A 16,558-nucleotide genomic window follows, 5' to 3' on the forward strand; every position below is an offset into this window, starting at 1 on the left:
CCACAGCTTGGGGAAAAAAGTTCAATTTCTTGTAGTATCTTACTATCGGTTATACATATCAACAGTAGTTCAAGGTGGCTCCTTAAATTAATTGCATCTTCATTAGGAAAAATAAAAAAGCGTAAGACTGTGAGGAAACACCTAAATGGTATGATGACATTATAGTCTCCCACTTGAGTATCAGTTACTCGAGCAGCGAGTTAAATGATTTACGCACGGTATTTAATACTAACGACAACTGTGTAATGCGTAGATGTTATTACTCCTAATTAACATAAGAAAACCGAGAATTGGAGACATTGAATAATTTGAACAAGACCACCAGGCCAGTAAATGGCCGGATCAGATTTTAGACCTTAGGAAACTAGTCAAACTAATTGGAGGTCCTAGGATTGAAGGCCTGGGCAGCCCACTAATAAATGCTAAAGTTTAATTTAGTTTATTCTAGAGACAGCCTTTGCCCTGAGATAGAAACCGCCTACTGCCTGTGATAAAGTTATCGTAAACTTTGGCCCCGCCTCTCTGCCCGGCGCAGGCGGACTTCCTCCTTTCTTCGCCGCGCTCCGCCCCTGCTCGGTTGCCTTCGCAGCCGCCTTCACTCGCCTGCCACCGCGTCGCCCCGAGTGACGTCACGGGTCTCGGCCCTTTTCATTGGTCCATTTCAATAGTCGCGGGATACTTGAACTGCATGAACAGCCGCCGCTCCGGCGGGCTGCTCGCTTCATTTCGGGGGCGTCCTTGATTCTCCACGCCCGCAGTGCCTGCCTCCGCCTTTTGGAACCTCCTCGGCCCTACGCGATCCCAAGCAGGCGGGCAGGCTGGCCCGGGCTGTGGCTGACGGGTACGGCTGGAGTGTTCCTCGGCGGGGTCGGCGGAACGAAGTGCACGCTGCTTGGCGCCGCAGGCTGATCCCGCCGCGCCTCTGGGAGCAGTGATGTTGGGCAGCTCCGCGCCCGGGCCTGCGGCCCGCGAGGCGGGCTCGGCGCTGCTAACATTGCAGCAGGCGGCGCTCCAGGAGGACCAGGAGAACATCAACCCCGAGAAGGCGGCGCCCGCCCAGCAGCCTCGGACCCGGGCTGGGCTGGCGGTATTGAAGGCTGGTAACTCGCGGGGTGCAGCGCCACAGCAGAGGCCTAAGACGCGACGGGTAAAGAGATAAGCGATATCTGTCCGACGGTGGGCCGAGCGGGAATTTTGCGTGGATTTAGTCGGCAGAGTGGCTAGAAAGTATTCGCTGGGCTTTTTGCGGGAGGCCAGGGTTTAGAGTCCCTTGACCCCTGGTTTTCTGGAGTGTGGGATGCCACGTTACTCCCATTGGTTTCTCCCACTACTCTCCCTGCCAGCACTATGCATTTATGCTGCCTGTTTGCTGTCTGTTGGGAGTATTTTTCTATAGATAATGGGGTCAAAGCAAGCCCTGTAACGTGAGTGTGGTCTTTACCCGCCTCCGCGCCTTTCTCTCGACTTGTAAGCCCCAGGCACTGCCCGGACCTCCTTCATCCTCCCCATATAGTTAAGACATTATCTCTTATTTTGGGAAAGGGTATAAAGAATACTTTGCTTTTGGTCAATTCCGCCATCTTACCGGATTTGCTCTGTTGCTCCACCCTGGGGCGAGAGAGGTGAACCACTTTGTTGCCATTTCTTTCCTAAATTATGTCATCTTTCGGCCTACCACTCCACCCATCTCGTGGCCTTGATTAATTTTGCATAATTCCACTTAGCATGACTCTAAAACCTTTCCAGGAATGCCTGTGACAAATTAGAACATCCCTTATTTCTCCAACTACTCAAATTTCCTTGCCTGGATTTTGCCCCAGAAAGTTTAATTTTCCTGATAATGCATTTGGGAGTAAACGCAGAGGCTGAGACCGATAAGGGGATGAAAGCAAAACCATTAATAGGCTCAAAGCCAGTTATTTATTTTTTAGGTTGCACCTCTTAAGGATCTTCCTATAAATGATGAGCATGTCACTGTTCCTCCCTGGAAAGCAAACAATAAACAGCCTCCATTTACCATTCATGTGGATGAAGCAGAAGAGACTCAAAAGAGGCCAGCTGAATCTAAAAAACCAGAAAGTGAAGATGTCTTGGCGTTTAATTCAGCTATTACTTTACCTGGACCAAGAAAACCACTGGTACCTCTTGATTACCCAATGGATGGTAGTTTTGGTAAGTTTACAGTATCTATATCAAATCAATGTAGTCATAATTATTAAATAGATTGGATTAATTATATTCTGTCTTTTAAGACATTATTTTACCGGATCCTTTCTAAATTGTTAGGTTTAATGTATCAAGTTTAGAAAGGGTGTGACTTATCTCAGACCTCACAGTTAATATGAGACCTAATGACCTACAAAAGGATCCTAATCTGGTCCTTTTGGTACACTGCTAATCACATCAATTTCATCCCAGAATTAGATCTCATTCACTTTAATCTGACCCTGGAAATATATGCTTGGTTGGGAGAATATATTTACTTGTATTCTTAAGACTCATTTTGTACATTACCACTTCAGAAAGTGCTATTTGAGGATGCAGCTATGTGACAGCCAACATCTCTTACAGCTTTAAAATTTTGTTTCTGTAAAACCAGTCTGAGTAATCCTCTGATACCAGAGGAGGACATTGTCCTGTGAGTTAGTAGTTGAACCATGAATGTTTGCATTTAACCACATGTAATATAGAGTAGCTGCTGCAAATGGCTCTGCCTACAGTTTATGCTGCTTCTTTGCCATCAGGCTATTGAGTCACTGGACAGCTCATGAAATCCATTCTCAGTTTAGCTTTATTGATGAGGGGTGGTCTGGGAGGAGCAGGGAAGTCCTTTGGAAATAGAATAATTTTGTGTATTTTTATTTAAAATTTGCAACAGATTTTAACCTGAAAGTAAACCCTGAAGTAAGAATAATGGGTGATATTCTTTGCCTCTAAAAATAATTTAAATTTACAAAAAAAGAATCACCCATTGATTGTAGTGTTAATATGTGTGAACATATAACAAATCTGATTTTCTCTTTGAACACATTTGTTAGCACTGCTTCTAGTTATTGCCTAGATTGTGCTTTGAGTATGTCAGACTTTGGGGTTCTGCAAACTCTTGTGACAAATCCTTGATATCTCAAAACTTGGATTTTAGCTTTGTCCTAACAGAACTGTATTCCTGTCATGGGAGATGAATGATACTTTAAAATAATACCTGCTCCTCAAACTCATTTTCCTGTTAATGGCCTATCAGTATTTTTTCTTTTTAATTAAAATTATTCCAAAGCTAAGTGAACAGAGGTACTAAAATCAGAATGAAATCTTCTATGTACTTTGTCATGAAAAGATTTTAGCTGGATAAAATAAATACTTTGGTAGTATGGGCCTCTTTACAAGGGCAATCACTTTTAGCTATTCAGTTTAACTATTAAATTTAACTTTGCTATTAAGCAGAAAATTGAAAGTGAACTTCATTGTACTTTTGAACTCTCCCAGAGTCACCACATACTATGGACATGTCAATTGTACTGGAAGATGAAAAGCCAGTGAGTGTTAATGAAGTACCAGACTACCACGAGGACATTCACACATACCTTAGGGAAATGGAGGTAAAGGCTCTCTGAATCCACTTCATACTTTATTCACTCTGTTGAAGTGAAATTGAGAGGATAATGTTTTCAAGTTTTTAACTGCCTGTGGAGTACTCTAATGCTATACTTATGTTTGTAGCATGTAGCGTCTGTTAATGGCAGAATAATCTAATTGCAATTTTAACACTATACTAAGTAACTTTCTCAACAGGTTAAATGTAAGCCTAAAGTGGGTTACATGAAGAAACAGCCAGACATTACTAACAGTATGAGGGCTATCCTCGTGGACTGGTTAGTTGAAGTAGGAGAAGAATATAAACTACAGAATGAGACCCTGCATTTGGCTGTGAACTACATTGATAGGTTTCTTTCATCGATGTCTGTGTTGAGAGGAAAACTTCAGCTTGTGGGCACCGCTGCTATGCTGTTAGCCTCGTAAGTCCAACTTGGTTTGTTGGATTAAAAGTGGTTAGTAGTACTTTTTGTGTAGGGGAGAAATTGTGGTTTTTAAAGTGCGATTTTTAATATACTACACAAGGCAGAGAGTCAGCAACTATTTTAGGGGTGGTGTGGATGAAACTTTTAAAATTTAGGACATTACTGGATTTCGGGGTACCTTCTTGAGTGAACCTGGAGACTGGTGACATTTTATTAATACACTGGGACTGGATTACAAAGTGTGGTTCGTTCCATTGTAAAGTACTTTCTAGCATATAAGCAAAATCTTATCTTTTCCCCATTAAGGCGTGAAAACTAAAATATAACGCATTTATTTTTCTGAGAAAATAACCTGAATTTTCAGTTATTTGAACTCTGGTATTTTTCCCATCTTGGGAAGTCTTGTGCCTCTCATTTATTTCTTTTGACTGCAGTGGAGAAATATTTGGGTCTTCTAATTAGCATTTACCCAGTGTCCGCTAGAAATGGCCAAGTATCAGTGAAAACAGGCAACTGGTTCAGGGTATAGGTTTTGGGTTCATCCCATTTATTTTGCTTAAGGGATTTCAAGGGGGATAAACAAATTGCTTTTCCTTTAGATGGACTGATTACTTAAAATTTCTTCCACTGTAGAAAGTTTGAAGAAATATACCCGCCAGAAGTAGCAGAATTTGTATACATTACTGATGACACTTATACCAAGAAACAAGTTCTGAGAATGGAGCACCTAGTTTTGAAAGTCCTTGCTTTTGACTTAGCTGCACCAACAATAAATCAGTTTCTTACCCAGTACTTTCTACACCAGCAGTCTGCAAACTGCAAAGTTGAAAGTTTAGCAATGGTAAGTTCTTTTCATTTTGTTGAATGAAGATTCTAAGGTCATAACTAGGGGCAAGCCCTAGTTTCATTATACAACCTTAGTCATGGGATTTAGTATTCTGGGAACAGATGAGTGCTGCAGTATGGAAGACAGCCTATCATTGGCAAGAGAAATATAAATTGTGAAAACACTAGAAGTAGTGGTATGAGGATGCAGTCTTGGGAAATGGTAGCCAAAAGAGTTGTTTTTAGAGCTATTACAAGGAAAAATACAGGATGAGAATGAAACAAAGCACTAAGATAGTGGATATATTTAAAGATGTGGCTATGGAGATTTCTCACCATGGTTGCTATAGAGCTAATCTTAAGACAAAAAAAAAGGGTCAGAAGGCAAGAACCTGAGGTTTGAATTCCACAGCTCTTATGATTACAAAGTATGTTTATTCTTTCATTCCAGTTTTTGGGAGAGTTAAGTTTGATAGATGCTGACCCATATCTGAAGTATTTGCCATCAGTTATCGCTGGAGCAGCCTTTCATTTAGCACTCTACACAGTCACGGGACAAAGCTGGGTACGTACAACGACGTCTTCACATACTACCTCGTGACTTGTGACTTAAATGCTCGTGCCACACAAGTTAAATAATCACCTGATACAACTGATGGTTGTCTGGATGTACTGACCTGGAAAAGTTGTTCAACCATCCACAGTGTTTAAAGTGTCTTAGTCTTACCTGTTTAATAGTATCTGTTAGGTAGAAAGCTTATTACTTGGATGTGAAAGGTGTGCTCAAAGAATTTGGGCCATGAGACCTGCTGCTGGCAGGGAAAATAGTAAAAACTGATCAAAATCAGCAAAAGAGATGGACTAATAGCTTGAGAAAATTGGAAGTTCTGTTGGTTGGATTTGTTAGTACTGAAGTTTAACAAAACTCAAGCTTAATGCCAACTAATGTTGCGTTTATTGTCTGTTACTAAAAACAAACTCAATGGCTTTCTACTCCCTCCTGTAGCCTGAATCATTAGTACAAAAGACTGGATATACGCTGGAAACTCTTAAGCCTTGTCTCATGGACCTTCACCAGACCTACCTCAAAGCACCACAGCATGCACAACAGTCGATAAGAGAAAAGTACAAAAATCCAAAGTAAGAATTAACATGAATAGATATTAAAGAAGCTTGCTTTTCCAGGCTATCATATGGTTCAGAGATCGTTGACATTTGAACTTTATTAAGGGAGTGACAAATCAGGCACAGCCTCCTTAAGCTGTTCTCTTAGCAGGCCAGGTGTTTTGAGTAGGCTGTAGTTAATGCTTTCTGTCCTGTTTTGTTTTGAGTGGGGGATTAGGTTTGTTTATTTATTTGTATGTATTTATTTCAGTGGAGGTACTAGGGATTGAACCCAGGACCTTGTGCGTGCTAAGCAGGCACTCTACCCCTGAGCTATACCCTCCCCCCTTCCTGTACTTGGAGGAGGAGGGAAAAGGAACGGGGCACCCATACATGTTTGGGCTACCAAACAAAGATTTTATAATTCTTAACTCAAGTAGACAGAAATAGCATTTGTGAGTTTCTGGTATATGTTTCATTTCATGATCTGATTCACCCAGTGAATGTTTACTAAAAGTGGATTTTTTTCCCCACTTACAGGTATCATGGTGTTTCTCTCCTCAACCCACCAGAGACACTAAATGTGTAACAGTGAAAGACTGCCTTTGTTTTCTAAGATGTAAATCACTCAAAGTATATGGTGTACAGATTTTATCTTAGGTTTTAATTTTACAATCATTTCTGAATACAGAACTTATGGTCAAGTACAAATTATGGTATCTATTACTTCTTAAATGGTTTTAATTTGTATATCTTTTGTACATGTAAGTATCTTAGATATTTGGCTAATTTTAAGTGGTTTTGTTAAAGTATTATGCCAGCTGTCAGGATAAGAATTAATAAATTGATTTGGAAAACTTGGTTTGTAAGTAAAATTTAATTTGAAGTAAAAAATTTGACTTCAGGATTTCACTCGGAAAAATTCAGTTTACTAAAGCATGGGGACTGGGAAACTGTCTCCTAAAATCATAGTTTTAGGAAAACAGACAGGTGCTGACATTCATTTCCATAAGAAACTGGGTCAGTTGGTTGACCTGGGGCAAGTCTTTCAGGCCTTTGTACACACTATGAAAATGCTTTTTCATTCATCAACTTGTACACTTTACATACCAAAGTGACAGTTATTTAAAACTTGTCTTAAAAGTTCTCCAGAGGTTTATTTTAAAAAGCATAATGTAAAAAAACTATAAAGAAATGTCTTGATTTTATAATGGATTTTGTGAATAAAATAATACCCAAGGTTGTTAGCACTGAATAAATACCTTTTTAATAGTTATATACACAAATACACAACTATGTGAACTTTAATTAGTAGCTCTCTTCTTTTTTCTCTTTTTCACTGACTTTTTACTTGGTGCTTTTTCTTGTGTTGCACTGATGGTCTGTGTTCTGTGAACAAAGTAAATTAATAGTTTTAACAGTATATTAGTACCATTTTGCCTCCTATTTTGGGGATCTAAATCATGACCGCAGAATACTGTAAATTGCTAATGAAAAAGCTGTCTTTGTTTACAGTAGCGTAAGGTGACAATAAAACCAGACAGCAAACCTCTAAGAAGTCTTTAAGTATATGTATACATATATACTTTTGAAATAAACCAGAAATTTGTTACCTTATTTTCTTTGGGTTCTTATCTGGTTCTAAAATGATCATTTCTTCTTCTTCACTGTCTGAGAGTACTATAGGGGCATCTTTAAGAAAAATGTTGAGAAAGGAATATAAGTAATCCCTTGGGAAGTTTCCACACAGAATTATACTGATGGTTCTAAAGCTCCATTTCCATTCAGGCAGAGCCCAGGCTACTCTGGGTAGAGGCTTACAGACCTGCTATTTAGTTCTTCCCTTCCCTCAGGTTATTCCTTGGAGCTCTGAAAAATGTATTCAAAATTAGCTACTCTGTTAGAATTTCCTAATTTTGAAGATCTAAATTTTTAATTTCTCCATATTATATTATAAACAAAACTAGAAGGAAAATACCTAGAAGCAGAATTGCTGGGTCAAAAGGCATATACATTCTAAAATCATTGCTGGCCATCTGTATGAGTTTCTCACTTTGTTCATATGCTTTAGAAATGTTTTACCTACTCCATCCTCCCAATTATCTTAGTATTTCTGTGATGACATGGGAAAACTAAAGATTTATTCATAGTTTTAAACAGCTTATATCAGTATAAATATATAGTAAATAAATACATGGAACAAGGTCTGGAAGAATAATACTAAATAGAAATAACCATTGGTAAATGGGGAGGGGGTCCCCAATCAACAGGAATTTTGTTTTTTCCCTTACAAAAAACCCTAGCAGGCTCTTAGTGTTTACAGGTAATCATCTTCCTTGAAGGCAGGCAGGTATGTGCATTACACTTTACTATTTTCTCAGCCAAGTTTAGACATTTGGTACGTGTATCCTTTAGTTCTCCACCAGCCTACTTCCTAGATCCTTCCTTGTATGATTTCTGTTTTTAGTACATAAAAAACCAATTCATGATTATTTTCCAGCATGAGCCAAGGAAGAAACTGGTTTTAAAAATAAAAACATCCACAGGTAAGAACAATTTCTCTAGTTCTGCTTTCAGAATACAAGGAACATCCAGCACTACCAGTATCTATGTACCTCTAGACTTGTGTATGTCCTACAGCGGTCTAACATGGTAGCCACACGTGGCTATTTAACCTTATATCAACTAGAGTTAAAATTTAGAATTCCTCGGTTAGACAGGCTACATTTTACTACCCAATGGCTACATGTGGCCATTATACTGGACGGTGTAGAGAGATACAGAACATTTCTAATACTAATACATTATGATACTGCCTCTTTATGTTTGAGTCTAGAAACTATACAAAGGAAAAATATGCAGGAATGAGTTTAAGGAACTCATCCCCTTAAAACTGGCCCAGATAAATATACAGAAGGAAAAAACTTAAAAATGCACCTACATTTACATACCAAAGAATACCACCACTCCACAGAGATAAGCATATTCCTTTAGAAAAGAACTGGAGTTAAGACTGCAGTTAGCCTCAACAGTTAAGCTGAAATTACAAAATATTTAGCCCCTCTAAAAAAAGTAACTGCTAATATAAAAGTAAGATCCATATATATATTATATAAATCACATACCTTGGCTTCCAATATTAGAGATACCTACTCCAGTGTCCATTTTTATACTATCAAGAATGATTGCTTCATCACTGCCACCTTCATCGTCGTCTTCCTTTTCAGAGTCTTCAAGGTCACCCCAGGAGTTTTCTATTCCCTCTCCAATTTGGGCTGTTCCAGGGGTCCATAGCACAGGTTTAGAAACACTTAGCAAGTTAAATAAGTTGAATAACAAAAATATCACTATTTGATGCAGTGCTGAAAAAGATGAATAGAAGTTTTCTACTTTAAGACTGATGGAAGTGTGCCTCAAATTCTCAGGAAAAAAGATTTACTAAGCTATCTATGGCTGAACAATGAAGAAAAATGTGTAACTGGTTAAGATTTTATGGACACAATTGGTGAGAAATATCAAGAGACACACTGGCTCTGAACATTTTAGTTGTAATAAATGTGTTGAATGAATGAACTTTAAGAACAATGTGTAACAGTGTATGAAGTACTTGATGATGCACTGAGATTAAAGAACAATTTTCCAAAGGAAAATGAAATGCTGTAAATTGGTTCTTATAATAGAGAAATTTCTGGTTTCTGTAGGATAGATGAAGAGAAGGTGAATGTTATACCATCAACTTAATATAATAAAACATTAATGTATCTTAAATGTTTTCAGAAAATAAATTTCAGTACGCAAACACTTCACAGAGCCCTAATAATGCCAAAAGTGTTGAGAATCTTTTTGTTGCTGAAAAAAAAAATCCAATAAAGATACACTTCTGAAGGAGGTTCAGCTTCTGAAATTATTTCTTCTGCTTTTTCCTCTACATCGGAGGTATCAATGGGGGCCTTTTCCATTTTAAATGCTGTGATCCTTTGATTGGCTATCGACTCCGCAAAGCCAAACTTGCCACCTTCTTTCCTGTGTGGATTTTTTGGGGGAGTGGGGAGCAAAGGGGGAATGAGAGATGGGAGAGAAGATAGGAAGGGGGGAAAAAGTTAATTATTTTATCCTTTTGATAGATGAGAAATATTGGATGAGAAATTAAGTAACTTAACCTCACCAATTTATTATGCCTATCAAGAGTGATAAGAAGTTACTATAATTAACCACTTATTAAAGTATATTATTCTCCAATCCTCAAACCAGCCCTACCAGGTAGGCATTAACCTCCCATATTACAGAAGAAGACACTGAAGTGCTGGGTTATTGATGTTGCTCAATGTCACACAGTAAGAAGAGACTGTAATCAACACCAGTTTGTGTTCTTTCTGTGAATGTGAGTTATCAGATTCTTTTCTCCTAAGAAAATGTTAATTTTTCTAAAAGAAAAATGTCATGTGGCTTTTCAATTCAGACTGTTCAAACTGTAATAAAATATAACAGTTTCATTAACTTTCAAAAAACATTGAGTAGTACATGCAACTGAGATTAACAGATAAGGAAAGACTGAGTGTAAAAACTGGTTATGCTTGTGTGAGAAAGGTCCTTAACAGAAAAAAAATCTATAAAAAAACCATTCAGTTCTAAAAAAATTAAACTTACCTAACTTTCTGGTCGTTCTCCAAAGCTTTCTGTATTAGCTCTGTAATTTCCATTACTTTCACACCAGCTATTTTACTACATCTCAAAACCTATTTATAAAATAAGTGAACTCTGTTATTTAGAGATAATAAATCAAACAGCTTTCTCTAACAAAACTAAAAACGTGAGATTAGTTTTTTGACCTTTAAAAATTAAGCCTTTTTTTTCATAATAATACAACGAACATGAACATAATACAATGTAAACACAAATTAAGTCAAGATGTGAGAGTTATTTTTAGATGATGTCAAGGGAACTCACCCAAAAACTCTTCTATGACAATGTAAAAGTGACCACAGCACAGGCCATAGCCACACATGTTCAGGGATGCACTAACTTACTTTCTGTATGACTGATCCACAGTTCTGTTCAAGACATGGCTGCACAGTAACCCCCAGGAAGCTTTTATAAAGTAAAGATTCCCAGGCCTCGGGGACCTAATGGATTAGAATCCTTGGAAACAGGGATCTGGTAGTGGTCACGATGCTGGTAATAATGATAATGATGATAACAGACACTAACATTTACTGCACTAATGTATGTTACACAGTACAATATGCCCATATCTATTATATCCTCCTAACAAGAGGGTGTTGACAGTAACATTATTCCCCTTTTCACAAATAAAGAGACTGAGGCACAAACCTGAAATCACCTGCTGAAGGTCACGTAGTGTAAAGCAGAGCTGGAATTCCAAACTAAGCTGTTTCTGTGCTCTTAGCCACCTGCACTGTGTGCTACACGGCAGTCTATCTCCTACAAGCCCCCATGTGAATCCTGCATGTAGCTGCATCTGAGAAAAACTGCTCACGGCACACAAATTCCCAAAGTTAAACCATATTTTTACCCCAATTTCTACTTTTTTACACTTAAAAAAAAAATAGGGATATAAATTTCTTTCCTCACTGGAAGGAAAAAAGTATTCCTCTACCTCGAAGGTTTAGACTCTGCAGGGCCATCTATGGGAGCAGCAAGGGAGCAAGGAGGACCCCATGTAGCCACAAGTCAACAGAGCATAACGACAGTACTGAAGCCAGATTCTAACACATCCTAGAATCTGTCATTGAAAATATCTTTGTTGGATTTCAGTTAAAAAACGAGAAAAAGTTTCTAAAAGGAAGAGAGCCATTCTTAATGGAATACTAGTCAAAGCACTGACTTGATCTTTCAGCAGCATTATCCCACCGCTGGACTGGATGGTACAAATCTCTCGATGCTTATTCATGGCAATCACCAGCAAGCCATCCATTACACGTTCCTCTCGCTCATTGGGATCCACCAGTAAGTATGTCCTGAAATAAATGTTAAATATGAGGCTTAATGCTTGTCAATTTTAACATAATGAAGTTTTTAAAAAGACAGCATTATAATAAAGTCAATGCAGTGACGTTATGAGCCTATGAATGTGAGTCACTTTAATGTGAAATGAGACAAAAGAATTATTATAACATTAATTTTAAAGTTTCCCTAATATCTTGTACTTTGAATTTCTTCCAGGTTCTACCAGCTCATTTAAAAAAAAAACACTACTTCCACACTGTGCAATGTTAGCCTTTACTCAAGGTGCCAAGTCCTTGAAATGTGGCTAGTTCAAATTGAGATGTACTATTAATGTAAAATACTGTATTTCAAAGACTTAGTAGAAATAAAATGTAAAATATCTCATGAATAATTTTTAAGATACTGATTACATGTTAAAATAATATTTTAGATATATTAAGTAAAATAAAATACATCAAAATTAATTTTAACTGTTTCCTTTTACCTTTTAAATGTGGCTATTAAAATTACATACAGGGTTCATGTAATTCTACTGTACAGTGCTGGTCTAGTTCCCGCTAATAAAATTCTATACAATGACTGAAAGATGAAAGCTTTTCTCCAGTTCTTATTCATAAAGTTACTAAAATATTTACACCCCTCTTTGTTTCTTAAGAAATTTAAGGCTTGAGCTCTCATTTGAAGACAACTTACATGGACCTAAGCTTCCAGGTTTTCTGTTGTAGGGTGAATTAGCAGTGAGTTGTGAAGAAACAGCTGTAGAGCTGAAGAAAACTAGATTTTTTTCCCATTTGTGAACCATTCCCCATGTGACCTGCTCCTATAACTACTTCAGCTGGTAAGCTCCAAAGTCCTCTGTCTTCCGTTAATCTGCAGTACTTCTCATCCCACTTTACCAAATTAGAGCCTAACATCTGTACATCTCTAGGAAAGACACACACTACCACACTGCAGTAAATGCATAAATTTACAAGAAAGCCATGAAAAGACAAACGTGAAGCCTCTTCATTATGGGAGAGTTTCTCACTTCCACTGAGAAAGTGCTTTGCCAACTGATGCTCTTACAAAGAAAAAACTATACGACACTTTAGTATTAAAGGAGGGGTTTGTTCACTTGTCTATGGCACATCTGAGCAGAACAAAAAAGTTCATGGCTGCATTTATAACTTCGGCCCATGACAAGGATGAGACTCACCCCTGCTGGAAGAAGGCAAAGCTGACACAAATGGGCATGTGGTGGATGCTCAATGGGACAGGATCACGTTCTTCAGGTGTGTACTGTGTGAAAATAAAAGCTTGAATAATTACAGCCACTAAGTTATAAACAGACAAAAAAATCATCTTGTACATCAAATATTAAAATAAAAAATAAAATCCCTTGAATCCTCAGTGAGTATCTAAATAACTTCTTTTGCAATTACCTATTTGACTTAGCCATTCATGTGCCTTAAAACTTTACGCATTTGTCAAAAAGCTTTATAGAGGTAAATTTACAAACCATAAAATCCCCTCATTGTTAGTAAATTATTCACTTTTTAGTAAATATATAGCTATGTAACTATCACCTTCCAGGTGTTTGTTTCTAATGGGTTTTTGGCACAGAGTAAGCACAAGCATCTCACTGGGAACACATGAAAATAATGTATTTTTCACACATGCCCCCTAAGCATAAGCCAACCACTTCATCTAATGCTCAATGCAAAGAAGCCATCTAGTTCTATTCTAGAACTAGAGTGTGCTTTCACTGACAAACATGTCAACACAGGAGATTTGAGAGATTTCAAGGGCAACTGTGACCATATTTAGTTTTTGCATTGTGAATAAATTTTAGGACATATCTAATTGCCATTTACTACGGGGCTTCATTAAATACAAGTTGTCTGCACATCAAGGATATTCATTTATTCATAAGAAGGAGCCTGGCTCACATGGTGGGAGCTTACCAGTGTTACTTCATCTCCTTGGACAGAGACATCAGGCCTTCGGAAGTGACATAAGGCTACAATTGCAGCAATGCTGGCAGCATCAATAATATTTCCATCATGATTTAATAAATGCAGATCCACACGTATTTGCCAAACCTGAATGTGAATTTAAGACAAGACTAAATCCTAAATCACAGAGGTTATTTATAAAGAAAAGTAACGCTATGTGCAAATTTTTCTCTTGCTATTAAAACATGCAGTTACTCTTTCTATTGTATCAATAAAAATATATTTAGAAAAACGTTAAGCCAGACCAACATCTGAAATACTAATAGTTCATTTCTCTATGAGTCATTTGACAACGTAAAATATCTACTCTGAGTAAACAGAACCATTCTATATTTAGTGCAAAGATTCTCCTAACTCCAAGACTAGTTATGTTTTAATTGTGTCTCCTAAATGAAAAACCACAAACTCAGGTTTTATTTGGCAGTATTTATGATAATCTTACAAGTAAAACAAACAGGAAGTATCAGCGCGTGCAATATACTCAGAGTAAGATTTCCAATGTCAGACTACCACTGACTCACTATGCGGCCCTGTATATGTCAATAAACCTACCCGAATGAAGGATTTAATCAGTTCTTCAGTTTTTCATCCATAAAGAAAGGAAAACATTACCTGCTTCTATCAACTCACTTAAATAACATAAAAAAAATGAGAACATGTGAAAAGCCACATGTTTTTTGAATAAGAAATTTGTATACAAATCCAAGTTCCTATGTCCACCAATGTTTTTTGCCCCCTCAGGAAGACATGACACAAGGTTCTATGGGTAGCACTGAGGAACATCTGAAGTAAAGTGAACTAGTATAAAACTGAGTTAATTGAAGCTCTGAGAATCAAAGTCTAGATACAAGGATCCATGAACTGATAATACTCATCCTAAGATTAAGAATGTTGGGCATATTCCCCACCTTTTCACCAGCAACAACACAGAGAGATTCAGTGTCTATACACTTCGAATTTCTTAGACATCTTTCCAAGAGGCGATTCAACTTCACCAAGAGATCTGACTGCCTATGAAAACAGGAATGGGCTAAGGTCATGAAATATAACACCAGACAGTAAAACAATAGTTCACCCCTGTTAGGCTCTCCTCTGGCTAAAGCAGCCTAAGAAAAAAATGTAAATACCTGCCAGGTTCAAAAGCTGGGGCAGCCATCTGAGAGAGTTCAAGGTTGAAAAAAAGAATACCTTCTGTTGCCCTATTGAGTTTTGGAGAAACAAGTTCACAGGAAACCTGTCCAAGAACTCTGCAAAGATAAAGCACAAATCTGTTAACTAAATGTACTTCCTTTACAATTAAAAAGAAAAAAAAAAGGAAATCTAGAACAGACACCTGTTAAGTTTCAATCTTATATTGTGCTGAGTTCAGCACATGTTCAGCATGCTATATCATTAGAGGCTGAAGTTACATATAAAGTATAGTAGTAGAATATATACAGAAACAAAACACATGGTCGGCATACCCAAAGAGATGGCAGGAAAAAACACTTCTCGTTACAGCACTGACTATTCCACGGATTTTTAAAAGAGTCAATGACCATTACTTCTCTTTTCTAAAACAAATATTTAGTGATATAAGATGGCATGCAAACTTGAGACTTCTGTAGTTTTCGTATGGCAAGGTTCAGGAACATTATTTGACCAATATCCTCACAACTTCCAAGTGAATATTAAAAACCTATTTCTCATGTCATTCCAGAAAAGGAGGAAAGTAGGCTCTATTTAATGACAACAAATGCAGGAACAAATTCAGTGCAATCACTGCTGGTCACATATATAATTCCTAAAGGTCAGAAAGAACTATGTGATCCTCGTGTGACAAAAAAAATATATTCATGATTAAAAATTTTAAGTGTGACGATAAAACCAAAGTCTTGCATTAAAGAAAATACACTTATTTTTTGCAGCTAAACAAAGTACTATCCAGACTTCTCAGCTACTTTGTAAACTGAATCAATAAATTTAAATTTCTCCCTACTGAGCTTATACCTAATTTGAACCTATTGTTACCTTGTTTTTCCAAGTTCCACAATGCAGCACCCATAATCTGTTCCAAATGTGATCTTGATGTTCCTATAATCATAGGTTTGTCTGCCATCCAGCCGCTGTAAGCACAACATTCACTCGTTTATTCCTAATACAAATATTTTTTGAGCAGCTATTTTATGCCAGGCTCTGGGCTGAGCACTAGGAGAAAAGTAGGTTCCTAACCACTCCACATAGGAGAGTGGAAACTTGGTGCCTGGACATTGAGTGGCTGGAGTGACCAGAGCCTTCAAAAGATTCCACTGGAGACAAATAAATACTTCGAGCGGGGTTGGGGGTGTTTTGTGTGGTTAGGGAACACGTCGATCGCAGCCCCAGGGGCTCCCGGGGCCTGCCCGTACGCCCAAAGCGGAAGGCTGCGCGCGGGCCGCTGTGCGACCCCAGCGCTCCTGCAGCGCTAAGTTCCCGGTTTACCTTTTTCTCTTCGATGGCACGGAGTAAAAAGCGGCGCTCGCAGTTTGAGAGTGGTGTCTCCTTCATGCTGTCGGGTCAGGGGACCCACTGGCACTGGAATCCGTGGGGAAAAGAGAACCCGAGCCTTTTCACACGCGCGCTGCTCGCACCGCGGCGCAGGACGTTGACGTCATCAAAGCGCGGCGGCTGACG

The 16,558-nt window shown here is 38.2% G+C and overlaps 2 protein-coding genes across 3 annotated transcripts; one reads left to right on the forward strand and one right to left on the reverse strand.

The window, feature by feature from the left end:
- Nucleotides 1-25: 25 nt before the first annotated feature.
- Nucleotides 26-6,802, forward strand: CCNA2 (cyclin A2). The gene is made up of 8 exons (XM_006217626.4): nucleotides 26-1,147; nucleotides 1,932-2,172; nucleotides 3,484-3,596; nucleotides 3,790-4,013; nucleotides 4,650-4,857; nucleotides 5,293-5,406; nucleotides 5,848-5,981; nucleotides 6,486-6,802. The coding sequence occupies exons 1-8, from the start codon at nucleotides 935-937 to the stop codon at nucleotides 6,532-6,534; spliced, it is 1,296 nt and encodes a 431-aa protein (XP_006217688.2). The 5' UTR covers nucleotides 26-934; the 3' UTR covers nucleotides 6,535-6,802.
- A 384-nt stretch (nucleotides 6,803-7,186) lies between these two features.
- EXOSC9 (exosome component 9) lies at nucleotides 7,187-16,539 on the reverse strand. Of its 2 annotated transcripts, none has more exons than XM_006217628.3 (12): nucleotides 16,367-16,539; nucleotides 15,917-16,011; nucleotides 15,034-15,153; nucleotides 14,815-14,917; nucleotides 13,856-13,993; nucleotides 13,108-13,190; nucleotides 11,791-11,923; nucleotides 10,593-10,681; nucleotides 9,822-9,968; nucleotides 9,071-9,255; nucleotides 7,559-7,637; nucleotides 7,187-7,334 (listed from the first exon to the last, which is right to left on the reverse strand). In XM_006217628.3, exons 1-12 carry the CDS (start codon nucleotides 16,430-16,432, stop codon nucleotides 7,250-7,252), a joined length of 1,323 nt encoding a protein of 440 aa, XP_006217690.1. In that variant the 5' UTR covers nucleotides 16,433-16,539; the 3' UTR covers nucleotides 7,187-7,249. The 2 variants fall into 2 exon arrangements, with proteins under 2 accessions (XP_006217690.1, XP_031547464.1); XM_031691604.2 differs by having other exon boundaries at nucleotides 7,559-7,675; nucleotides 9,067-9,255.
- Between the last annotated feature and the right edge of the window lie 19 nt (nucleotides 16,540-16,558).

This window comes from Vicugna pacos, chromosome 2 (genome assembly GCF_048564905.1).
Source record: "Vicugna pacos chromosome 2, VicPac4, whole genome shotgun sequence".
In the NCBI taxonomy this organism is placed as follows: domain Eukaryota; kingdom Metazoa; phylum Chordata; class Mammalia; order Artiodactyla; family Camelidae; genus Vicugna; species Vicugna pacos.

Excerpts from the sequence above, each read along its gene's own strand:
- CCNA2 (XM_006217626.4), top strand. The coding sequence starts at position 935 with ATGTTGGGCAGCTCCGCGCCCGGGCCTGCGGCCCGCGAGGCGGGCTCG. Across the intron at positions 4,014-4,649 it reads GCTGCTATGCTGTTAGCCTC|AAAGTTTGAAGAAATATACC; the intron begins GTAAGTCCAACT and ends CTTCCACTGTAG. Across the intron at positions 5,982-6,485 it reads GAAAAGTACAAAAATCCAAA|GTATCATGGTGTTTCTCTCC; the intron begins GTAAGAATTAAC and ends CCCCACTTACAG.
- EXOSC9 (XM_031691604.2), bottom strand. The coding sequence starts at position 16,432 with ATGAAGGAGACACCACTCTCAAACTGCGAGCGCCGCTTTTTACTCCGT. Across the intron at positions 10,682-11,790 it reads TAATGCTGCTGAAAGATCAA|GTTTTGAGATGTAGTAAAAT; the intron begins GTCAGTGCTTTG and ends TTTTATAAATAG. Across the intron at positions 7,676-9,066 it reads AATATTGGAAGCCAAGGTAT|GGATTACTTATATTCCTTTC; the intron begins GTGATTTATATA and ends AAACTTCCCAAG.